We start from the raw sequence: 25,870 nt of genomic DNA on the forward strand, positions 1-25,870 counted from the left end.
TCTCCCAATATCCTCAGTTAAATTTGGGTGAAGATACAACTCAATCTACTTACAAGTATATGTAAAAGTAAATGCTTTATATAAAGACAACCCAATCTTTGCCTYTTGTAGTTAGTAGCTCTGTGTTTAATTTTTTTTTTTAATAATATTTTCATTTGACCGAGTAGTCATGCAAAAAAATGTGGACTAACTTAAAAGATGTCTGAATGTAAGTCTRATTATAGAACATCCTCCCTTTCATGCCATTTCACAAATGCAACTTTAATATGAAAATATGCTAATCTTTACAAGGATTGCACTTCTTAAACATGCACACAGTTTTATTTGTTTAGCAGTATTATCCTTTTCCACTTGCATGTTTTATTGGTAACTTTCCCCTTGAGAGTTTTCTGTCATAGACTAGATTTTCCCTGAGAGACCCAGGTCCCTGCTATGAATTTTGAGGGTGTCTAATAATCCTCAGACATCCTCCAAATGTTAACTTAGCATTCCCATACATCACTTYACTTTTTCTTTGAATAAGAATGTTTTTTTTTCTGGGCAATCTTTATGAGAGAACCTGGGTACTTGTTTGATGACAATAATAATGCTGGTTGATGCCTGGTTATACTCATATGACTTTCTGGTTCCAATTTACTTTTTGACAATTGGAATGAGCAGAAATGAATTAGGCAAGAAAAGGATCAAGTGCTCATTGGCATATTTCTTCTGAGGGCAAAAAACTGACTTACATAYGCAAAAACTGCCTGGTAATAGTCCTGGAACTTAATGAAGCAGAGCGCCAGTGATTGCTTTAAACAGAATGAAAGCATGGGTCAAATGTGRAAGATATTTTGTTGGTGTGACTGATAAATGATGGTGGGCCTCTCTAAGTTTTTTTAAATGTGAGGTAGCATTGGCAGTGAATATTCAAGGAAGGATTGCTCCTTGGCAGGAAATGTTTAAGTCAGAGGGATTTTATGTCCATCCAAATACCTTTCAAGCAATAAAAATTGAATGGAAATGAAAATGGAATAGAGAACTAGGGGAAAATTACCAATAGAAGGGTCTCAGAGATCCTGATTTTTAGATCAGCTTTGGGCTGGAGAGTAGGAATCATTGAGATTGGTATGAAGATTGATTTTGTAAAGGAAAGGTAAATCCAGACATAACTGCAGCTTTAGTGTCYTCCAGTCACTATTGACAGAAAAGATGGTGGTTTGCATAATAAAATGACTTGTTTAAAAGACTTGGTCTTTTTTTTTTTATTTTCATTATTTGTAAGAGCTTGTATGTAGTCACTTACAAATTTGCAGAACTTTGGTTTGTGAGATTGAACAAAATAGGACTGTTCTAAGGCTGATGTTTTCCAAGAACATTTTGTCAAAACCTTGTTCTGTATGTCAGCATGTAGAGGAGAAAGAGGACTATGGCTCCTGTGGTATTGGTGRTATGTCTCTTGCTGCTTATGGGGATGAATTCCTTATGTGTTCTTGTTTGTACSTAGAATCTCCAGAGGCCATATCAGTGTGGAGTAGTGTTCTTGTCTCCTCAAATGTGTGACTGTTGGGGCCAGATGTGCTTTTGGTACACAGGCTGAGCAGGGCTTCTTTTGGCCTTGTTGACTGCAGTCGGTCCAGATCTGAGAGCAGATCTTCTTCATTGATTTTRCCCCTGCCCTCCTTGGCTGGAGTAGGAGGAGCTTGCAGGATGATGAGGAAGGCTGAGGAATAGACTGGAAAGAAATGAGATGTGAGAGGCTAGAGTTAGGTTGCAGTTTTAATTACAGTKGTTTTGGAAAATGGGAAGCCTGTGTGGGAGCTGAGAGGAAATATGAAAGTGTGGGGTGCAATGGAAAGGGAGTCAACAGGGGGAAGGTAGAAAACAGCAGCATGGAACTAAGTATTGCAGCAACAGGAAGGGTTGAAGGAATCAACTTGAAGAAGAGAACTAAGGAGGGGAATGGAATGAGKAGAGAGAAGAATGATGTGGCAGAAGCTAAAAAGGACAGGGGCGAGGGAGACAGTAAAGAAGAATGGGTTGGGAATGAAAGGCCAAAAAACAGCTTAAAATTCACTATCCGTATTCCCTTGTGTAGCAGAAAATCCATYGGCAAAACATGGGATATTTTGATAGGGCACAGGATGGTGTCTTGAGCACTAGAAGCAGGAGCTGTATTTCTTCTCATACTTGAGCTACCTGGGTTTGATAGTTTTGAGGTMATTTTGTGATCTGTTTTGCAACTGTTTGTGCCAAAAGCTTCCAATTGTTTAGGATTTTTTTGGATTATCTTTATAACTCTCTTGTGAGAGGTGATAAATTTAGGATTATTTAATCACTGGTCCCTTATACCATTTTTTTTTTTTCAGATAGCCAGCTAATTTCCCTCTTGCCAAATATTGGCAGTTTGCTTTCAGCACCTGGAATTTGTTTTAGCCTCCATGCTCTGGAGCTTCTTGTTTTGCTCAGAAGCTGCATCAACCAACCAGTGTTTATTTGCTTGTGTATTTCCCTCTCCCWCCTGGCTGTGCATATTTAACATACTAGCTATCTATTGTCTTTTCTCAATTTTTTTTTTTTCTTGCTTTAGCTCAGCAAGCATTATGCTAATGGTTTGTCTATTTTTTCCCCTTTTAGCTTATTTTTGGGGATATTTTTGCTAATTTTTATAAGGCCTTGGTGTATGGGCATAGTAAAATAAATCCCTTCCTCTGCCTTGGGAAGACTTTAGTTGTGTGGTTTGCAGCCTTTTAAGAAAACTTTTTATTACATAATTTTTTGCATCATTTTAATACCCTCTAAAAGGATGGCTTCTACTAATTACATTAACTCATCCAATAAGTTAAAAACACAAACCTCTTAGCACCGTTTTTACAAGTTTATTTTGCATTCAACTTCCAGTCACGTTTGTTGTTGCAATAAATTTATTCCAACCTGCTTTTATTTATCCTGAACAAAGCTTTTAATGGTGCTTTTTGGTATCTTACCAAATGTTGACAAAGCTGTACCATTATCATAAATACTTGCTTTTCATAAGCTGCCTTTTTTATTACATCATTTCACAAATCTTTTATAGTTCATAAACACTCTTTATTAAACCTGATGCTCGCATGCATGCATGCATTTTTATGATTTTTTTTTTAAAGTTTATTTCAAAAAGTTATGTTAGGTGTCAGTGTTGTCTAGCACAGTTGATGCAGCCTGTTCTTAATACAAGTTCCTCAARTTAAATGTTTGCAGTGTATATCTCCTTTTAGGGTAATGCTCTGTTAAAAACAATATTGCTTTTCAGAAAGCTAATCTGTTTTTTGAGATACTAACTCRTACCCAGTGATGTATAATTTTGTGTTTTAAGGAATGCTTTGTGATTTGGCATGATCCTCTTCGCATGCATAACCTTTATTGGCCACTATTATGCAAGCAGTTTTTAATTATGAAGCTATATTCTGTGATTTTTTTTTTCACAGATCTTGTTCCTTCACTGTGAAGAATGGATTTGCATGTGAGATGTAGTAAAGGGGGCTCTTCTCTACAGGATCATTGCCTCATTACCTGAGGAAGTTTGTGTTGAGTGAGGCAATATATTGCAGAGGTAGCAAGGATGATCTCTGCCCTAGGAGAACAGAATATGCCTATGCAGAACAATTTTTGTGGCTGCATAATTTTCTTTTTGTATAAATGTGACTTCGTTAWGTTACTAAAATATGGTCTTTATTTTTTGGATCATCTCTGTATGCATATGAGATCATAGCCTTTAGTGTTCACTGGGGAGCTGAATTGTTGCTGGTCTTTGACTAGACCATACAAATAGGAAAATGCTGTATTTGGTATTGACTTGATTCAGTCTGCTGAAATGTGGCTTGGCATCTCACAGTAGTAAGAATGAATAATGTCACATTAAATTATCTCCCTCCATTCTGTGTCCTGAATAAAACTGGATTCTGTTGAGAAAAAAAGAAGTATGACTTGTGTATATAGAAACAGTGTTATTGGGTGGAACAAAGCCTCATAATAGCTTTAGCTTACCGCTTCCTAATTCTTAAATCTTTGGTGATGTTGTATTAATGTAATTTCAAAGGGAATGCTTTTAAATAAGAATTTATATGCAGGCAATATCCCTTGGGTGATGCCAAAYAGCATCACCTCCATCTGCAGATCTGCARTGTCTGTGACTTTCTGCTTTTGATRGCACAGCAGAGAATTCRGKTACTGAGAATTTCCAGGACATGCAGGGGAGGCTGTACAGCCTGTGGCATGGCCTGTGCTTGTTTAGTTGGCTCTTCCATCWTTAAAGTTATCTGTTAGGTAAGCATAAGCTTCAAGTCACTTCAAGTTCTTGCTGCAGGAAGAGGATAATTTTCAATAGTGTATATGGTTTGGGAGAATGGTKGGGAAAGAGACTCAAACATCCATATTGTGAATGCTCCCTATCACTAGCTTGAAAGTTCCTAGCTTGAAAGATCCAAGAATCCCTTCACCCTTTTCCAATTTTTAAGAAAAAAAAAATACTGCAAGCAAGAAGAGTGACAAGAGGAAAAAGAAAAAAAAAGAAAAAGCATTCACACTTCTACCAGGAGACAGGCATGAGCTTGCACCCATCTAACAGCTTCCTTTACATGGTGCAAGGAAAGATCCAGCTAAGCAAGCATAGGCTCTTTTTTTTTTTCTTTTTTTTTGTCATTACAAAAGCAAAGGAGTTGAGATGAGTAATACTCTATGAGGGAAGAGGAAGGGTGGGAAAGAATACTGAATAAAGTACTCGTAGTTAAACTTGCTGTTGAGGTAATATAATTTCAAATGATGTGGCAGTGAGCCCAGCACAAAGGAGCATTTTGATAAATGGGATTCTTGGACAGTGGTGCAGGCTGGGGCTCTTCAGCTCCCTGGAGGCTTCAGGATCAGGCTGCTCCCTCATGTCGTGTTTCTAGTTGCATGCTCCCAGGCTTGAGTCCTGGGTTTAGGATGCCTTTGCAGTACGCAGCACCAGGGTTGGGTCTGAGTGACACTTAGCAGCAGCTTTTACAGCCAAGAGTGATTCCTTTCCTGGCAGAGCATTGCCCAAGTCACGTCAAGTGGTAGCTGAACAGAGCTGCTGATGGGGGCACAACCTCCTAAATTCTGATAAATTGATGTCCCCATCAAAGGGCAGGTTGCTCATTTCAGGAACAAGCTAGTCTGCCTTGAAGACTTTGATGATGCTCTCATAGTGCAGAGTCCCTGTTTTATGGAGAAGATTGTTACCTTTTCCAAAACAATTCCCCTGCTGGAAGTAGAGAAAGGATGTTAATAGAAGAGAGGTCTATAATACCTGACACAGGGCAGACAGACAAAACTGCAGTCTCTTGTTCTTCTTATTCTCTCATCTCTGCCTGAATAGAATTGATTGGCTAGGACATGCTGTAATTTATTTTTACAATGAATAATGTTCYAGTTTATCCTCGGGGGCAGTTGGGTGAGTAATGTCACACTAACCTTGACACCCTGATGTTGTAAAATGCAGGTCAGGTTGGCTGTTTCAAACAGAGAAGTCCTTCAATTTGTTTTTATTTCTAGTAAAATGGGTCTAATAAGAAAGAAATTGTGAGCTTTTTGTCCATTCTCTCTATATGTAAAAGTATTCAGCTACTTCTGGGATTTGATTTGTTTTACAGGTTCATTAGATAGATGTTACTAGCTTCAGTGCTGATTCTTGACCTTTTATCAGTTTACAGAAACTGAGTTTTGGGCCTCAGTCCATGTTTTAACTTGTAATTCTAATAAGGTGTGATTGACACTGTTCAAATAAACTTGTGCCATTAAGCTGCTGTTCCAAATATTTTGCAACTTTTTGCACTTAACTTAATAAATAAATAAAATCAGATTCCCTGTGCATTGGCTGTGGACTTGATTGCTTGCAGAGGATGATAGCCAATTGTAGAATGTAGTGGAATAATTTGAAACATTGACTATATGGTAATAGAAAACATAACAGGACAGGAAAAAGGTATTGCAGGATAGCAAGAAGGCAATGATGACTCAAACCTTTAAAAAAAGTATTGTTCATTGTTCTGCTCTGTTAGAACTGAAGCTGATCATTGTAGGCTTGGTGTTTTGACTACATAAAAGGTAAGAGGGCCTGAGTTTCTCCGCAGAATTCCAGCATGGACAAATGTGAATTGCCTCTTGAGCAAAACACCTGCAAGCAAGAAGCTGAAATTGCTCAGCAGTTGCAGGGGAGGCTGTGTGGTGCCTTCCCTCTGRCATGGCATACAAGCTGCCTCTGAGCGTGTCACTCTTAGTTTGCCTCAGTGTCCAATAATAACTGGGTTTCTTTTCAGCAATGGTGTCACATGAAAGTTCAAGGCATTTAGGTACCTGGTGAGCTTTGGATCAGGCCCTCAGCAGAGTGTGTAAATATCCTATCCCTTTGTCTGTTTTGGAAGGTTGAAAATCTCTGCTGTCTTAAGCCATGACCAGCTGTGCAGAGAGGGACCCATAAAGTGTGCATGTGAAAAATTGTTTTAAAACATTTTTAGGTAGCTTTAATGCAAACCACATTGCTTTACTCTGAGCAGAAGAATGGTAAGACACTTGCAATTCTTGAATCAAAAATTCCTGATTAAAGCTAGTGGATTCCTTGAACTTTGTYGGAACTGCTTTCAGTGAGAATTTTGTAAATGAGAACAAGATCCAAAGTCTCCAGGATTTTATTGTTTATTTTGGAGAAATTCCAGAGCAGAGTTTCTGGTGTAAAGGCTTTACTCTGTCCCTCACTTCAGTGCGGCAAGACTGGGGAAGAACATTCAGTTCAGGATCTGTCTTCTGAACTATCAGTCCTTAACATCCTTGTGTCTGGGCAGTAGCACTGGCTGCCTGTGACTGAGCCTGCTGCCCAGAGGATCAGTAGATGGAGGCTGTTTACCTTCTGCTTCTAGGAAATGGAGAAWGTAGGAATGACTGTGGTTGATGCAATTTGGGAGGGTTCTGTTTCAAAGGTGCAGCTTTCCATGGTCATGCTGTGTGAAGGCTGCACTCTTGGCACTGTGGCTGTCTCTGGGCAGCTTCTGTGACCAATCACACAGTGCTCAAAGGTGTCTGTGCCCTGGGCTGGGTTTGCCTGGGAGGTTCTGTGTGGTGCTGGTGCTGGATGGGCCCAGCTGCAGGGCGTGAAGGCTCTCGTGTGTGGTGGTGTGTATCCACCTCTGAGCCCTTCACAGCTCCACAGAGTGATGCTGTGTGGATAATGGGGAGTCTGACACATTACTGAAAGCAATCCATTTCCACAACAGTGAGACTTGTTCTCACAGTTCTGAGAGTAACTGGCTGCCTGCAGTGCATCAGCCCTGTGTTCTTTTCATGTCCTGCAATCTCTCAACTCTTTCATAAGCATTGCTCCATGTATCAACCAGAATCTCAACACTGCCTCGAAGTGTGAGCTTCCTTTTTTTAACTGTTTCTGTGTCGTAAGCATTTTGGCCAATACATTGTTCCACAGAATGGGTATGGTTTATGCTCTCACATTCTGATATGCAGCCTCATCTGTTTGGATTTTTTTTGTTTGATTTATACTTTTACTTCATAAGGCTCTTCCTGGGTACAGATATCCCAGCTGATCGTGAGCTGATCACCCCTGAGGTGATCAAGCAGTGAGGCTGTGACAGCCTGACACAGCTGGCATGTGACTACCTAGAAGTGTGTAAGAGCCATCCAGTTTGAGTGACTCCTGGATGTGGCAGGAATGTTCCTGTCCAGTGTAATAGCATTACATTATTTTTTCTTCATATCTAAATTAATTGCCTTGTCTTTCTGTCTGATAACAAATTCAGTGTTTCATTTACAGGAAACCCTTAAATTCTCTAATATATGCCAGCCTTCAGCATTCAATAGATATTCCTCTTTTTTATTTAAAAGGAAGTGTTATCAATAAAAAGAAAATTAAAATATGTCATGATGATTGGAAGAGAAAATAAATATACTGAACCTAAACATTTGTCCCAATTAGACCTTGCCACTAAGAAATACTGGTGAAGGTAGGGAATTCACAAAAAGTTTCAGAAAATGTGAAATAATGTTGGGTTTGGGGTTTTTTGCTTGCTTTTTTTTAAATTAATTCTCCTTTAGCAGTTCTTTTTTTTTCAAATATAGTCTATATTTTTTTTGAATGTAGGAATATAGTCAAATTTCTTGTTTCATTAGATTATTCCTCATAATAACTATGTCTTGTAATACTTGGTTATAGCTCATCTAATGGCAGTCAGACTGAATTTCCTAGTGCTATGACCCTCTGGACTTAAACCACCTGGATTTCATATTCATTGGCTCCAAATGTACAGTATTTACTGATTCCTGATTCCTAGGGCTGCTTTTGAATAGGTACTTTGAATGGCTTACTTCAACTTGCTGACCACTAATCCTGATGGGGAGTCAGGGGGGAATGATGCTGCTCTCCTTCAGGGGTGAGATCCTTAATATTGTCATAGAATCATAGAATGGTTGGGTTGGGAGGGACCTTAAAGATCATCCAGTTCCAGCCACCTTGCCCTGGGCTGGGACRTCTCCCACAAGGCCGGATTGCTCAGAGTCCCATCCAACCTTGTCTTGAACTCTTCCAGGGATGTGGCACCCTCAGCCTCTCAGCACAACCTGTTCCAGTGCCTCACCACCTGTATAGTAAAGCATTTCTTTCTAATATTCCTTTTAAATCCACCCCCCCTTCAGTTTAAGGCCATTCCCTRTTGTCCTGTTGTTACATGCCCTTGTGGAAGTCCTTCTCCATCTCTCTTGTAGCCCCCTTCAGGTACTAGAAGGCCACTGTAGGGTCTCCCTGGAGCCTTCTCTTTTTCTGGGCTGAAGCAAAAAGCCATTTAGGACCCCACTGCCTTCTCCATGTCCTGTGCWGCCAGGTCTCCCCTATCATTCCTGAGAGGATCCACACTTTCCCTAGATTTTCTTTTATTCCTTGTGTTCCTAAATAAGCTTTTTTTTATTACCCTTGAGCAACATCATAGTAATATCTTGACCTAAGAAAATGGCTGTCACTGTAGATAATGAGAGCAGGTACAGTTAGTGGCTGTCAATGTGTGTGTTGCAGATGCTGTACCTAATCTCTCCTTCTGTTTTCACGTGAACATATGTAAACAGATACCCTTAATAGGTATCTGTTAAGAAATAATCAGTATCTGTTTACCCTTAAGGAAAAACCTCCACATTGAATAACTGAATTTTTGTCATCTTTTTATTATCTCTTACTGGTATATTGAGTATAGCCATTATAAAAGCAAATAGGCTGTGTCTACCAGAATCATTATCATTTTCCATTTAGCAAACCCTTTAAAAATGGCTTATTAGAATATTAATATCTATATTGTTTTTAAAGCATTCGTCACTTAGAGTACCTACTAGTGGTCTGCTGCTGACAATTGTCAAATAGATTACCAATTGTCAGCTAACATGCAAATAACCTACTGGGTTGTTAGAATATCAAATAGGTTTTAAAATTCTCCCATGGAACAGAAATACCAAATTCTAATGAGTTCTAATTTGCAATAGTGAGGGAGCTGACAACTGGATGAGGTTGCAGCATGCAAGGCTGGGTTTGAACAAAAGCTGAAATTAGGAGGTATTTTGATGCCCTTGTAGAGCTGAATCCTTCTAACTCATCTTCTAATACCTCAAAATAGGGCCAGTATATTTTTCCAAATATTGCCTGAGACTAACCTGGCTGWGGGATGGACCCAGCATTCCTTTTGKAGGGATAGCTTCATAATACAGAATAGGTTGGTTTATTGGGTCAAAAATATGATTGGAGATAAATTTCCATTGCAAAGCATCTCACACTGTTACTGTACTACAAGGACAYGTACAGGGTGTTTATGTATACAGCTGTATAAGTTGTTAGATTTCCCCARCACTCCACACACTAGAGAAGAGGTTTCTTTTCATAAACCAAGARTGCCTTCATACACTGAGGGCTCCTTTCCCTTTTCACTTTTTATTTTGGTACTTCAGTCTGATGTAATTTTACTATGAGCCATTTCAATGTACTTGCTTCAAGATGAGGCAGGTAACTGCTCTAGAAAGGTGTTTAATTTATTGCTGATTTTGTTATTCAACTATGTGACAGAAGGAACAGAAAGGAGCAGAAAGTGTACACAGGTAGTTTAGGAAAAGATTTGTGTCTYCATTTTGTAGCACAGATGTTTGTATAAGCATTTACTTTTTGGGAAGCTTGTGTTAGCATACCTGTTCTGAGGTTTTTCTGGGTGTACATGCTTTCAGAAAAGAAAAAGCACATTTAGTCTTTGTGCACCTTCTTTTCCATCTGAATTCTGTAGCTGAGCTGTAACATTCCCAGAATTTGTGTCCCAAAAGCAAATATTTCAGTGAGCATGAGTTCATGCATATTGTAAAATGCACACAAAGATGGCAGCTACTATTTCAGGCTCTTGTTCCTGTGGAATGGTCATGGCTGTCCTGGAGTGTGTGCCATCTGATGCCTTGGCAGCTGCTCTGTGGCCCTGAGTTCAAGCAGCAGAGTTTTGGGAGCAGGCAGGGAGGGGTTGCAGCATTTCCCGTACACGCTGCAGCTTCCCCCTCCAGCCAGGAGAGTGATGGGTGTGAAAGGAGGGTTTCATGGAGCTGCAGACCGCTCTGTGAGCCTTGTCCCTCAGCTGAGCAGGCTCTCCTCCTGCTGATCCTGTGGCTCGTTTTGCTCCTGGCAGTGCTGCATGGGCAAGTGTACCGCTTCTGCACCTTGGAGGGGACGTGGCTGCTRAAGGAGAATTCAACCCTGCCCTGGAGGAACCTGTCTGAGTGTGAGCCCTCTGACCAGGTAAGAAGTTTTCCCATTTTTCCCTCCACTTTGCTGCTGTTGTTTAGGACAGAGAAGGGAAAAGAAATTGCTGTTGATGCCCATGCATTTTTGTYCTGTCAAAGTAATCTTTACTGACTCACCTCAGTGAGAATAATGGTAARGGACATCAGGTCTGTCCCCTTCAACAGAGGGAACAGTGGAGAATAGACGAGAGCATGTTTGAATGTACGTGGGAGCCAAGAGAAGTGACTCAGGTCATCCCAATTGTGGTGCAGTGCAAGGAGCTCAACTGCAGGAGTGACCTAATGTTATTCCTTTGCTTTTTTTCCATTGTCACATCATTATAATAGGGACCATTTGCTCTCTCTGTCTTGTTAGCAGTTATTAAGGTAATTAAGATAAACTGAACTGAAGGATATTTGATTTTTCACCTTTGGGCATGAGGCAATCCCTGCCTTTTTTTTTTTTTTTCTTTTGTGGGGGGGCAGGTGTTTGTTTTGTCTTATACCTTCATTTTCTGTGGGCCTTGGAATTAGGCTTGTCAGTGTTATTTTCTTGCCCTTGTGCTTTATGCTCTGCAGGGAGCTGAGGTGCCTGGCACCAAATGAAGGGGAGCATAGGGATTTTCAGAGGATTTTTGACAGCCATTGGCGTCAGCCAGTGCACTGTGTGCGTTCYCATGACACGTGATACCACTACTACTGTGAACCTCCAAGGGCAATGATTTTCCTCACAGATRCTGAGTGCATTCTGTCTGTCACAGGATACTGGGAACTAGTGCATCGTCTAGTCAAAGCAGTTCAAGTTTTTGAAAGTCCCAAGAGCTGCATCTATGCCTTCTGTAGTTCCCACTGCTCATTTCCGCAGTCTTGAGAACGAATAAATGGCTGCAGACTAGGAGGAGATGGAAAAGAGAGTTTCTGTTTTCCAGMTCCGTGAAATTTAATGTTTTCCTTTTACTTGCAGCCTTGTTCCTTGTTCCTTTTGTGTTTTGGGGTACACCAGCAGAGCACATTGTCTTAATGCACTGTGTAAGCCTAATTGTTTGACTTTCCTTGTTTGCTGTTATGGTTCTTCCAGAGCTGTGGTGGGACAAGCCAAGGAATGAGATACCTAATGGTAATACTTGGTTATTGCCTCCTGTTTTTCATGAACTGATCTGGATTCTGAAATTCTGTGTGCATGGTGTTACTCCCTGAAATGTGAACAGCCATATTTGGTTTTCCAGCTAATGTATATATATAGAGCCCCAAAACAACTTTGTTTTATGCATCTGGCATATGAGAACCAGAAGTTGTTTTTATAAGTTTGTCATGTGTTATATTRCAAATGTAACTAAAACAAATTCTGAAGTGTTTGTAAGTGAATCTTTATTAAATAACGTTGCTTATTTTAGGTGTACGATGTCATTTTTATCTGTGTACATGTTTTAAATTATCAGATTTCAGTAGTTTGCCAAAGCTTTGAGGCTGGAAAGATTTTCCTTTTCATAAGGCAGCTCTCACAGCCTTCTCTTTAAAGCATTAACCTAGCAAATCTCTGGGGAACAGCCTCTATGTACACCTTAAATCCTCCTGGCCATGCAAAGTACATCTGAATAGCTGTGCTTAATTTCTGAAATATGAGGAATGTATTCATTTGTACAGCACAGGTCTCAGGAGTCAATTGCAGAGTTAGCAGCTTGAAGAAGGGAAATAAAATGCCTGAGTGTATTTAGACAGACATTCAAAGATGAACTAGAACAGTGAATATGAATGTGCCTCGGAGGTTGAGTAATAAGCCTGTGTTATAATTCAGACTTGCCTGTACCTTTTCAAGTAATTCTCTTCTCTGTAAGGATTTTGGCCAGTATTTTCAAGCAAGGGTCTCAGTAATCAGGTTTTCTCAGTGAATCTGAAGAGAGCTCCCACTGCTCTGGTCTGCACCAGCTCGCTCCCTCTCAGACAGTGTTAAAACACCCCGGTCATGAGATGCTGTTGGGCTGTGGTTTGTTATCAGGAGATTGCATAGTTGAGGCAGAAGACGGACTTTTTAGGGCAGAAGAGGTTTAGTTGTGTGAATGCAAGGCATGCTTTGCCTCAAAACAATCCAATAGGACCTGGCTTGTTTTACTTCAAAGTATAGATGTAGCCAAAGGGCCCCCCTCATTACCACAGTAAGGAGACTTCCTCGAAGTGTTCAAGTCTGAAAAGATKTAGCTTTGCCATTTTTGCAGCCAGTCGGAGTTGTGTCTGTGCATGCTGCCATCTGTTTTAAGACTTGCTTGTGTGATAATTCATGTCTCTCCAACTTTATTAGGAAATAATGTCACATTATCTATTTTTCTAGCCAGGCTGCAAAACCCAACTGTTTGAGTGAACACCTGGGAGCAGCTGAGAAATTAAGATTAAATTTTTATTTCTTTAGAGCATGTGAAAAGTGGAAGACTGATTTGATATGTGCATTTAAACTTGAAAKTAGGGGAATAATTTCTGGTTATCATTCAGAAAGTTAGAAAGTACCTGGGAGAAAAGAACTGAAGGCCATGAGCTCTCTCTTTTCTCCCTCCACTTTTTTTGTTTTTCTTCTTTATATGCTCTCAGGATGCACCAGAAGAACAGCTCCTGAATTTATCCATCATATACACCATTGGATATGCTCTTTCCTTCTCTGCCCTTGTAATAGCAACTGCCATTCTTCTTGGATTCAGGTAACTGGCAAAGCTTTGAAGAGAGTCAAGTAAAGGTTTTATGTTTTTCTTTGACAGAAACGTTTCATTATTTTTTCCTCCTTCTATGACCTCATTATTTCTCTATCTTTTGCCATTTTTGTGTTCCTTCCTAAAATAATTCTTTCTCAAAATGCAAGTAAAATTGCCAAATTTCTTCAGTTACCCCTGTGAATATGTGGAACAGGTATTTTTAATCAATTGTAATATTTTCTTAGGCTAGTTTTTGTTTCAGTAAAATTTCCACTGGAAAAGGTGGTAAAAGGGAGAGATGCAAGCATTTCTTCATGATGTCGCCTTGCAGATGAGGCATAAATCYGAGATGGGCAAGGACATTGAGGAGAAAAATTTTCATCTTGCCTTGCTTGGAGTTACACAAAGCATAAGTCTCAGTCTGGCCTATATCCTAGCCCTCATGTGCAAGGTGTGCAGAAATGAAGTTTTGACACAATTTTTATTTTTGAAACTTTCAGAATGTCTTTCTTTATTTCTTTTGCAACATGAAAGAGAATCTAATTTGAAACTTGAAAAGTTTATGTGAAATAAATTGCTGTCAGCCAGCCATAGCAAAATAATGAGTTCATCCAGGTTTGCAACAAACTCAGTGGAGTAAATAAAAATTTAGACACTCCGTGTGTGTACATGCCAAAGATACACTCTGTGTGTTTGGTTAAAAAAAAAGAACAAAAACCAAACAAACAGACCAAGCCACAACTTTGGATAATAATAAGGAACTTTTTTTCCTTTGTAAATGCAAGAGATGTTTTGATTCCAGCCAGAGTTTCCTTTAGTTTGGGGGTGCCAAGCACAGGAGACTGATATTTAGAAAATACAAAGATGAGATCCTGTCCWCTTGTGGGAGGGAAGTCCCTCTGCTGGGAAGTCCTGCTCCTTGCTGCTCTCTGCAGCCAGGTCCCATCCCTCTTCCATGCTGATGAGGCTGCCTCCTAAAAAACTATAATGTTCTATCTCCTGGTAYTCTTATTTGAGATGAAGTTAGGAATCTTCAGTGCTCTGATCCTTAAGAGACTTTCTTCCCTGACTGAAGAATTATCATTTCCAGTTATTGATCATTTTCTCTGGTGTCTGCACTAGACTTTTAAGAAGGCAGACCCTTTCCTTTCATCCCTCATGTATTTTRAAAGGTCAGTCATGCCTTTCAACTTCCAATTTCCCAAACTAAAGCATTGCAATCCTTCTATACTGTACCATGCCTTTTAGCACTGTATCATTCCTTCTTCCAGTGGAGAAGCATAGGTAGGCAATCTGAAGGAAGCTTTAAAATGACTGCAGAAATGCAGAGACATTCTCACCCATTGTGAATGCCATGTGGTAATTATGATTGGAATGTGTTGTACCTGTGCAACTTTCCGACCCTTCTGACAAAACACCAGATGGTCTTGAAGTCTCCTAATGTTTCCCGGGATAACCGTTTTCTCCTCATTTCACCTATCAATGACACTTTTTGAGTAATCTTAGCARCCCAAATGTAAAGGTCACAGAGCACAACCCTATAGTTTTTGAAGGAAGGAAGAAAGGATGTTTTCTGGCAGGGAACAAAGAACAAGTTTGTCACCAAGTAAAGGTAGGAGAGAGGGAATTTTGATGCCCTGACTTGTGGGATGAAGCTTTAGCATTTTTTCCTTCAACTATGAAGCAGGGACTAGAGAAGGGTACACAAGKATGTGCTTCTCRTTTTGAAAATGAGGTTCCAGAGATGCTAAAGGTACCAAGAGTCTTGTTAAAGCTATGCCATCAATCCWTTTTGTGTTTTCCTGTCAAAATTGWCTATCAGGAGACAACTTGGTCCTGGATCTCATGAAATATGAGACCTACCCCTATGTGAATTGCAGTTTCTGTATTCTGCCTGGAATCTCTGCTCGTAGCATCTCCCCAGAGCTGCTCAGCCTCAACAAATGGGGATCAAAATCTAATTCAATGACATGCAAATACTGATGGGCCTTTTAAAATTCTTAGACTACAGTATAACCTTTATATTTGTCTTTAAAGATGATACAAGAGAGGAAACAGTATCTCTCTAGAGTCTTATTTTGCATCCTCGGAAAGAAATGCAAGAAAAATCTCTAATTTCTTTGGTGGMAGCTGAATTAGACCCATAATTTCATGACTGAAACGATTTGAATAACTTGCATCGCCTGAAGCGAAAATACTCAGTAACTACTTGCAACCTATTTTTTTCAATTGCCTAATTTGCATAACTTTTTCAAACAAATTGAAATGTGTAGCAGTTCTGAAGGGCRGCAACAAATGAATTTTCAGTTTAAGGAAAATAAATACTAATAATATTTAATTTTTGAAATAAGTCGTGACTTAAAAGTGATTCAAAAAATTCTGTCTGCTATGAAGAAACAAGTTCTTCAGTGCAAGCCTCTAACTTTCAGACCAAGTCAGTTTTTCTACCAAAATTTATAGAGCTGTAAAAACCAGACATTTAAAGCATAAGTTCATTGAAACTTCTACTGGAATAATTGCTGAYTACCATATGTTATGTCTGTCCTTTTAGCATCTAAAAAGTCACAGCCAGTGTTACTTCCTTTAAGGCAAAGTGTGTACCCTCGCAGAGCTGGAAGAAAAATGTTTGTGAATAGGCCGGCAAAATATTGGCAGCATTCTGCAATTGGAGGCCTGCATGACTGCAGTTTCTTTTGCTATCCCTTAACATGCTCTTTTTYTGACAAGTAGCAATTTTATTGTCTTTGCAGCTGGCTGCTGAAATTGAAGAGGATTTTCTCTTTGTTTTTTTATTTTCAATTCTGAGTGCAGAGGTGAAAAATCTGTTCCTTTTACTTCTACAGAAAGTATTTACATTTCTCCCAGGAGGCAGTTTGAATACAGATTTTTCTCTTGTTGTCAAAGGGTGATTTGCAGGTGGATTTTTTTTCACTGTGGGTTTGAGCACAGCCAGAARCTGCACTGCACACCAATCCTGAGCTTTGCCAAGGTAAACTTGTGCAGTGACATTGGRGTCAATTCAAAGCAATTAGCTTCAGCATTATGCGAAACTTGCCTTTTTTAGTCCTTTCAGATAAACCTTCTGAAAACTACTTAATTTTTACATTTTTAGGCTTTTAAAATACATTTTTCTTAACACATCATAACTATCTCCTTCCTTTCCCCAAACATTCACTCTAAGGACTGAAGCTTTGAATGTGTTTTCCTTGATAGTGTTTTCTTCCCAAGGACAGTTTGAAATCCCTACAGCCATTTYCAAGTTATGGGATTTCCTCTGGTGCCTCCTGGTTTCCTTCAGGGCTTGTTGTTCCCTTCCTCAGTCCTGTGTGTGATGTTGCATCTTTTATGAAGGTAGTGGATCACGACTAGACTTTTATTTTTGCAGACATCTGCATTGCACGAGGAATTACATTCACCTGAACCTCTTCACCTCCTTTATCCTCCGGGCTATATCTGTTTTCATTAAAGATGCGGTGGTGAAGTGGATGTACAGCACAGCCACGCAGGAGTACCAGTGGGAAGGACTGATAGCCTTCCAGGTAAGGGCAGACATTGGGATTGTTCTTAGGATGTTGGAATCATCCTAATGTGATGTGTCTGCATGACAGCAGGTAATTTAATTCTTTCGTTGATGGCGTGACCTGTTTCTCGACATGTGGGTAGTTTGTCCCCATGAGAAAAAGGAACAAGAAGTAGATCTTTTTACATACATTTATATGTACATACACCGATGCTCCTATCTTCTTTCTATGCTCCAGTTTCATTTCTTTTTAGYACTAACGAGTGGGCATTTGCTTTCCTAAGCCAGCACCTTTTGTGATAGAACTATCCATCTGGTCTAATGACCAGATAAATTGGTTGTTCTTGGTGATCTCCATATAATCTCTTGATGGCAGGAAAAAAAAAGGAAGCATCTGACTAAAATGCAAATTTGAAAACATTTAGAAAAGCTTTGGAAGAACAGYCTAATTAAGTACTTCTAATTTTTGAGGGAGGATATACAACTCTTTCATAAATATGATTAAATGTGCCCTTCCCCATTTGGATTTAGAATGAAAAAGGTACTTGAATCTTCAAAGAAAAGTAGCTTTATTATCTGTAAAGCTCTTGTGATTCTCAAACATGGGTACAGCATTTGCTGCTGCTTTATTATCTGTAGAGCTCTTGTGATTCTCAAACATGGATATGACATTTGCTGCTGCAGTGCAGAGTTGGAGTTGTAAAGGGAAACTCTCCTGATGCATCCTTAGTACCCATTCTTTTCTGACACTGCCTGCGGCAGAAGTGCTAATGCTACATAGCGAATCTCATATGGTGGTTGATTTTTTTTTTTATCTGCAATATATAAGTTGCCAGAAAATAAGATTGTAAAACACATCTGAAAATGTTYGTACTGGATTGTCAGTAGTTTCCTCTTCCCAAAAAGCCTAGACTTTATGATTTTGTACATGGTTTACTCAGTAGTTGTTTCATCAGGTCTGATGGATATATTAACTAGGTAATCAGGTTTCATGCTTACCTAAAGCCCTACTGATCATCTCTGTAATTTACCTGCTATGAGAGAATTTGCACTTAAATGGGGTGCACGGGGCAACATTACTATTCTATGAAAATATCCTTTCCTTTGGCAAATAGTCAACATTACGGCATCCGCTCTTTTCTTTTTAATAGAGAAATTCTCAACTGCAGAGCAGATTATCCAGGAAAGTGAAAGATTCACTGACTATGGTTGATATAATACCTTTCACTTGTTCTTTTCATCTTTATTCATGCTTTTCAGAATATAATCCATTGCTTATTGAGGGGAAAATACAGAACATACTTTTTGTTTTGAAGGAGTAATGTTTTTGACAGCATCTGTCTGCAGTGTGTAGCACCCATTACTGGCTTCTGTCTCTTCAGCACTAAAATACGTGATTAGTCTAACAACTCTTTTTTTGAGGCGCAAGAGTAGGAAAGAGAACCAGTGTTTTGGGTTAGTATCCTTTTGTTCTCTGTCCCTGTTGCATTAAATTGGGCYGTGCGTTCTTCCATCACAGGAATCACTCAGCTGCCGTTTGGTCTTTGTGATGATGCAGTATTGTGTGGCTGCAAACTACTAYTGGCTGCTGGTGGAAGGCATGTACCTGTACACACTGCTGGTGCTTTCGGTCTTYTCGGAGCAGAGGATTTTCCGCCTTTATCTCTGCATTGGATGGGGTGAGTTGATTTTCCTGTTTGTCTGCCTGTGGCTGCTCTGGCAGATGATACAACAGGAAATACTGTGTCTATCCTAATGCTGCCCAGTTCAAGTCCTGCACTCTGCATCAAGTCCTGCACTCTGCATTCCATTTTTGTTGCTGATCCCTTACCTTGTTTCAGCTGGAGGGTGCTGTCATACCTCCTGGTGCTCATAACACAGGGGCTGTGGAACACCGCAGAAATTCCCCAAAACAGTGGCAAACTACATTTCCTGCTAGACAGCAGCTTCTGAGCACAAATTATATGTGGGTGATTCCAGCTGGATGTGGACTTTTCTGGACCTCCCTGCTTCATCTCCTTGCATTTAAAGATGTGTTAACTACTTATGATAAAAAATAGCAATGATGCTTTTCATCTGGGCGAGGACAACAGTAGAGAAATGGTGGCAGCATGAGGGGTTTGATGCAAAGGGGCTGATGAACAAGCAGGGAGTTGTCAGGTTGGCTAAGTGGCAGAGCAAGTCAGATGGGGATTGTCTGGGAAGAAAAGGTCAGGGTGCATGTGCCCTGGGCATGTGTGTGCTTGAAATCAAGGATAGCGATGCACTGAAATCAGCCAGTTGAGCAAGGGGTTGACTTCTGTAGAAATGCTAAAGCTTTGGTTCTTTTACTGTACAGTTCACCTGAAAATACATTACAGTTCAGGATTAATCCTACTTTTGGAGTGATCTTGCATGTACTKTTATTGCACTCTATCCCTTACTCTTCTCTACCCTCCCCTTTTAGTGGAATCAGGCCCTTTTTGGAAAGGTGAAAGTAAATCCAAGTAAATACTACGAGTGCTTTTAGAGATGCTAGTTTGAACATCTAAATTGCTTTGACTCKCCTGTTCTCTCTATGGATTTGGATTGTGAATATTTTTGCAAATTAGTTCCCTGGAAAATGCATATAAATGGCTTATTTTGAATTACCCAATTCTACTGAAAAGTGATATATAAGAAGGAAAGATTTTCTGGCATATTGATAGGAATAAATAAATAAATGCAAATAATAGCAGTTTCCTGCTGGAGAGTTTTAGTTAGAGCTGTATATCTTCCATATTCTTTTATGTCAGTCATGCAGCAAAAGCAGCATCGTTTTGTATAACATTTGAACTATATATGTTTTAATCAGACCCTCAATTTAATTTTAAAAGAAGGGAGGGGGGAGCTATCATGAAGCACTGACTGAGGTCATGAAAGGAAATGGAAAAGAAATTAGAAGAAAATTATATCTAGTCAAATCCTGAGGGGATTGTGTTGCTTTATAAGAAAGGGTTAGGCTGGTCTTGGTCTGAATCACTTCTATTTAGAGTTTGTCTCCTGCAAAAACAGAAGGCAGAAACAGTTGGTGTTATTTTGGTTTTGTTCTTCCTTTACAAAGGTGGTTTTGCTATTRTATATTGAATTTCTGGATGAGTTTGTGGAAATGAGTAGCAATGCAAGAACTTGGCACTGGATATATGAGTTTCATCCAAGCTTTCTAGAAAAGYACTGTCTGTGCCAGTCAGTTGTTACCTGTACAGTGTCTTGCTATTCCATATGTGTCTGCATGTGCAAAGCTTGCCAATGATTCTCCACCTTCAAATGCAGAAGCATCTGGTATTTCAGTGCTCCCAGAYGAGTTATACAAGGTGACAGTTTCATCTCTAACCAGTGGAAAGATAGGAAGATTTTTTTCCCCTTCTTTTTCTTCATTGGTGATTCCATTTTTTGGGTGCTCAAGTTCCWTGCCAGGTGACTTTCTGCTGTGTGCAATGCTTCAGAAAATTTTTATTTAATTTGATTTTTTAGCTGCATGATTGCCTCAGTGTAAGGCTGAGGCTTCAGAGAGAGACAGGTTCCTGTTTGAAYTGAGAGTGTCCTGCTCTTCAAAATAGTTAATTGACTTCAAAAATAAAGCTGGAACATTTTTTTTTTTTATTTTCAGAGCTGATTTGATACTATGACCCTTTGTTCCATTAATGAATTGTTTTCTTACAGGGTAATTTTTAACTTGTTCATTTCTCATCATTTGATGAATATTTATGGATTAAAATTTCATATTTGTATTGCTCATGGGTATAATTACCTTTTTTATTTCTTACAATTATAACTGAAGTTTGTGATCACTCTGACACACCAGAGTCTGCTCTCCTGAAGCCCAGGGTACTGAGTTTGATGTACACTCTCCTTACTGCCCTAACAATCTCAAACTCCTGCATTTTTTGGTCACTGGAGCCAAGGTTACCCTTGAGCTTCACATTCCCCCCCAGCTCTTCCTTGTTGATGAGAACAAGATTCAGCATGGCACTGTTCCTCATTTGTTCCTGTGTCACTTGGAGAAGGAAATCACCATCAATGCATTCCAGGAAGCTCCTGGATTGCTTRTGCCCTGCTGTGCTGTCCCTCCAGCAGACACCAGAGTGGTTGAAGTTCCCCATGAGGATCAGGRTTTGTCACTGTGRGGCTGCTCCTGTGTGTCTGCAGAAGGTCTCATCTGCTTGCATTTCCTGGTCAGGCAGCCTGCAGCAGACCCCCACTATAACATCACCTGTCCCTGCCCTCCTTTAATCCTGTAAGCACTTAGTCAGCTCCTCATCCATCCCCAGGTGGAACTCCATGCACTCCAGCTGTCATTGACACAGGTGGTGACACCCCCTCCTGCTCTCCCCTGCCTGGCCTTCCTAAAGACCCTGTGGCACTCTGTTCCAATATTCCAGTCAGGAGCCATCCTAGCATGTCTCTGTGATGCCAGTGAAATCATAGCCCTGCAGATACTGGCACTGGCATCCAATTGGTATGAGCGGGATGGATTAAGGATCCCCTTCCCCAGGAACTTTAGTTTAAAGCCCTTTTCAAAGGCTTGGCAAGCCTATGACTAAGGATTCTCTTTCCCTTCTCTGTCACATTCAGCCCACAGTAGACCAGTTGTTCCAAGATATTGCAAACATTTTTTTGCTATATGATAATATCTGGTCAGTTCTAACGTCAGTGTTGTTAGACAATAGTCCATTTATTATGAGTTCAAATGAGTAATTATTTTTTGCTGTTGAAGTGTTTATAGAGGGAAAAGTCTGTTTATTTTGTGTTACTGTGCTTTACAAAACCTAGAAAAGTTATAAAATTTTGATAGAACTATGGAAAATAATGTAGTTTCATAAACTGGGAGTCATTTATACTGATGTAATGTATATTGATAGGATTCTATAAACCTTCCCTATTACTTGTGAGGTATCTGTATTCCTAAATGGCCGCTTCCTTGCTGAGATTTCATGCTATACTGGGCTTGAGATGGCAGTGTTAAATTTTTCCTATTTCATTTAATGTGGAATATGTCTTGCTTATGTCTTCTATTTCACTGTTAAAGCAGATTTTCATATGTTTGTGTCAACCTTAAGTTCCACTTATCTTTCTGCAAAAACAATTGTTTATTCCATTTGGAAAGCAGATGGGGAAAAAAAGGCAGAAACACTTAGCAGCATCAAAACCCCAACATTTCTAATAGGCTAATGGAAGAGGGAGTAGATGAGACGTTTCCTTCACTCTGGRGGTCAGCACAACAGCAGCTACAACAGATATTAATTCATGTTGTCATTGACACTAGCAGAAAAGAAAATCTGTTGCTATACATTGCTGGTACCTGGTGCTTCGTTGAGAAATCCTTGTGCATGGATCCCACTTTCTAGAGAGATGCAAAAATGTTTACAAGAAAGGGGTGAGAAAACCCAACCTAACTACAAAAATCATTGTTCTGTTTGCTTCTCTGTATGCGCAGACTGCTCTGAATCAGTGTCCAGGGCAGCAGCCCAGTGTTCACCATGTCTGAGCCCAAGGAAGGAGTTCCTGAGCCTGACAGCTATCAGTGCTGTATGAAGCAGTCTCTGGAGAAGAGCAGTTTATACTGCAATGCTGCTGCATCAGCAGATTTTAGTGGAAAAGGGACCTGCTCACATTTAGGAGTATGGAGGAGGGAGGAATGGGAAMACAACAGAAAATCCCACAGTGACTCTGACTTACATCCAGGCAGGAAGAACATCCTGAGACCACTTTCAGCTCTAAARGCTGAGAAGAAAATGTTAATAAGCAGCTAAATATTCTGAGCTTCTATGGCAATTTTACACCCAGTTGCACTTGCAGCAGGAAAACTGCCATAAAAAATAAATAATCTACTTCCTTCCAAGCTTTGGCAATCCAGACTTGCTCTAAGGAAGAATACTTTGAGGAATGAGGTTGTTAAAACCAGGAAGCTTGGCTAGGGCATCAAAATCTACATCCTGATTGCAAGGAAGATCTGATTGGAACAGAGCTAGTAAGAAATCTTCCTTCAGAAGCCCAGTATGAACTCACTGTAGCAACAGGATGCATTCATTGCACTGACCACTTCTTTTCTGCTTTCAAATGAAAACTGTGCTTCAGACATGGATGTAAAAACAGACTGATCTTTGTATCCAGACTGATCTTTGTAGGAAATGCATGTCAGAAGTTCCTCTTAATCCTCTTCACTCTTTGTTTTCTACATTAAACTCTTCCTTGTTTTTCCTTTCTTTGGAAGAAAAAACCCCATTTCATCTGTTTTTCTCACATCTTCAGTGCTTTTACTCTTTATTCATCTAGTCATATTTATTTATCATTTCTTTCAGTTCCTCGTCACATCATTCTTGCATTCATTAATCAATCAGTTGATTGAATCAGAGCATCCTTGATGCTTTCTGAGAGAAAGAGGAATGGAATTGTTCTGACAGCAGTAGTGTCCTTCTGGTTTGTGTGCCTGATTGTCTCAGAGGTTGAACTTACCACATGTGGCAATGAGTGATGTCAGATTATAGCTAAAATACTGAAAACAGTCCTAAAATGGTGTATTCAGAATATGGCCTTCTTTAAGCGTCTCAGCACGATGTCAGAGCTCTGGTCCTAGAGAGACAAATTTACTTCAGGAAAAATCTCTAATCATTATGTGAGGGTGAGGTGAGCCTCTTGCTCCTGATGTGTCTTTCCTGAAATTGCCTTTTTGTAAAGTGTGGTACAATGCTAAGCTGCAAATATGGTGTCTGTAAAAATGGAAACTTGGATGTGGAGGTAAGGGAAAGAAGATGGGATGGAATAGCACCACCTGGTGACACCTCTCGTGGTAATGGGGACTTCGTGGGTTCCAGACAAAACCTGAGCTTTTCTGTTCTGTTAGCAAAATATTTCAGCCCTATTAAAAGAAGAGGCTGATTTCTACATGCTGGTCTCAGGGCATGGTAACTTCCATCAGCAGCTCCAGGAATTTCTTGCACCTCTCATTAAGGATAGTGGAGTGTTCTGAAAATGTCAGCTTGCGCAGGTTTTTCTCAAAATTTTCTTATCTTAATTACCCCATCCTTTTATCATTCTGAAAAATGCCTGGTTTTCCAACTTTTTTTTCTTACTATGCAGACGCTCGGCCAGGTGTAGAATATATAAGCTAGAGTGAAACTAAGTAGGCTGTGCTGCTTATTTATGCAGYGGGGTGTTAAGATGTCAATTTGGCAGTTCCATTACTTTCTCATCATCCATAATATATATTATTATTGCAGCCTATAATTCAGATGCCCCATCATTTGAAGTTGAACTTTATTAGCTGAGCTGTCAGCAGGCTTATTTCCTAGTATACTTGACAGTTTTCATAATCACCATGTAGTGCTCAAAGATTTTGGGTCAGTGCGCAGCCTGCAAGAATCAACATCGCAGAGGCTATGATGAGCAGGCTGTTGCAATTTCTGGAATCTTCAGCAGTGATGAAGTACAGAAGAAAAAGTGGACATTACCACTTACACAATTTAGAGACCTTTCTCTGGTCAGTTAATTTAGGAGAAGACCAATCTCAGAGATTCCTATGTGACAAAAAAGCAAAACCATAAAGAATTCATCCTGCACATTAAATAAATGTGTCCTATAAATGAGTTTTTTTTCTTGGATGTCTGACATACTTTGAATAGCAGCAGCAAGAGGAAGAAGTGTGAGACTGAAGTTCATATACACTAAAAGTGCTCTATGTTGGAAGCCCAGGACTGGARCACACCACTGATTCTGTTAGTGAAACAGTCATCTGTGTATTTATTCAAGGAGTTGTATACAGTTTACATCCACTGCCTTCTSAAACCAGACAGAATTCTGTTAACTGAGTGAAGTAAACAGAATAATACGTGCATTTTTGCCATTTAATGCAGSCTTATTAGGTATSTAGATTGTTAATTAATCTTTGGAGMGTCTCAGTGATCCTTGCAAACTGTAKCTAGTACAGAGAGGCTTCAGACTTGCTCTTTTACTGTTATGGAATGACTTCTGCAAGTTTGAAGTGAACTGGGGAATGTTCTTGGGGCAGTCTCCTCCTTGGATCTTCCACAGAGCTTTGCAAAACTGCATGCATTTCCACCTAATACTGTGTCCCAGACAGTTTCCAGAGCTATGCATTTATGAAGGCTTTATAAATTTAGTAGGTGTCAGGTAGTATCCATGTAATAAGGTTAGAACATCAGTGCAAATTCATGTAKGTATTGCACTGTTAAGTCTTGGTGTCTCAGGTTAAAATATGCAATTCCAGCATGGAAAATAATGTGACTGATGGTTCTGCAATACCAACACACYGGTGGCATGCATCACAAGTGGGAGTGGGCAGAGAATGTTGAACAAGTCACTTTATACATGCTGCCTATTAATTTGTGTAATATTTGCATAGCAGGATGCTGATGCAATTCTATAATACCAGCCTCTCTCTAGTTAGGCTCTTTTGAAATATAGTATTAATAATAAGTTCTCAATTCAAATGTCAAGTAATTCGATTGAACATGGAGAGATTTCTGATGTATCCAGAAGATGGAGATAACAATAATGATTTGTGGGTATCACTTGATATATCCAATGATATATCCACTGACATACAGCCTTTTTGCTCTCAGTGCTCATGTCTTATCCTGTAAGTTTAATATTGAGATGTCTTAATGCTCAGCAAAGTCAAGAAAGGAATGATTTGAACTATAATTTGTTTCTGTGAATCAAAGTCTCATTTGGTTTGGAAGTGATTTGCAATGAGCCTAGCCTTTTCTTAATCTCTTCATACCACTATCAAGGCAGCATAGAGTTTTAGTAACTTTGCTCCCGAAGTCCTGTGTATTCTCAGTATCTAGTACATCCATGGAACATGTTAGCTATTTGCCCAGATAATCTCTACTCAATTCATTCTCTTTGCTGTTTTTCT

The 25,870-nt window shown here is 39.7% G+C and overlaps 1 protein-coding gene across 1 annotated transcript in view; it reads left to right on the top strand.

Moving 5' to 3' along the window:
- GLP1R (glucagon like peptide 1 receptor) overlaps positions 1 to 25,870 on the top strand; it is an 81,349-nt gene that overhangs the window by 38,435 nt on the left and 17,044 nt on the right. The window contains 4 exon segments of the mRNA XM_057369948.1: positions 10,680 to 10,789; positions 13,354 to 13,460; positions 16,837 to 16,990; positions 18,491 to 18,650. Of these exon segments, the coding sequence (XP_057225931.1) occupies positions 10,680 to 10,789; positions 13,354 to 13,460; positions 16,837 to 16,990; positions 18,491 to 18,650 (531 nt within the window).

Source organism: Malurus melanocephalus, unplaced genomic scaffold, assembly GCF_030028575.1.
Source record: "Malurus melanocephalus ecotype Western Australia unplaced genomic scaffold, MMel_1.1 scaffold_5, whole genome shotgun sequence".
Classification (NCBI taxonomy): Eukaryota; Metazoa; Chordata; class Aves; order Passeriformes; family Maluridae; genus Malurus; species Malurus melanocephalus.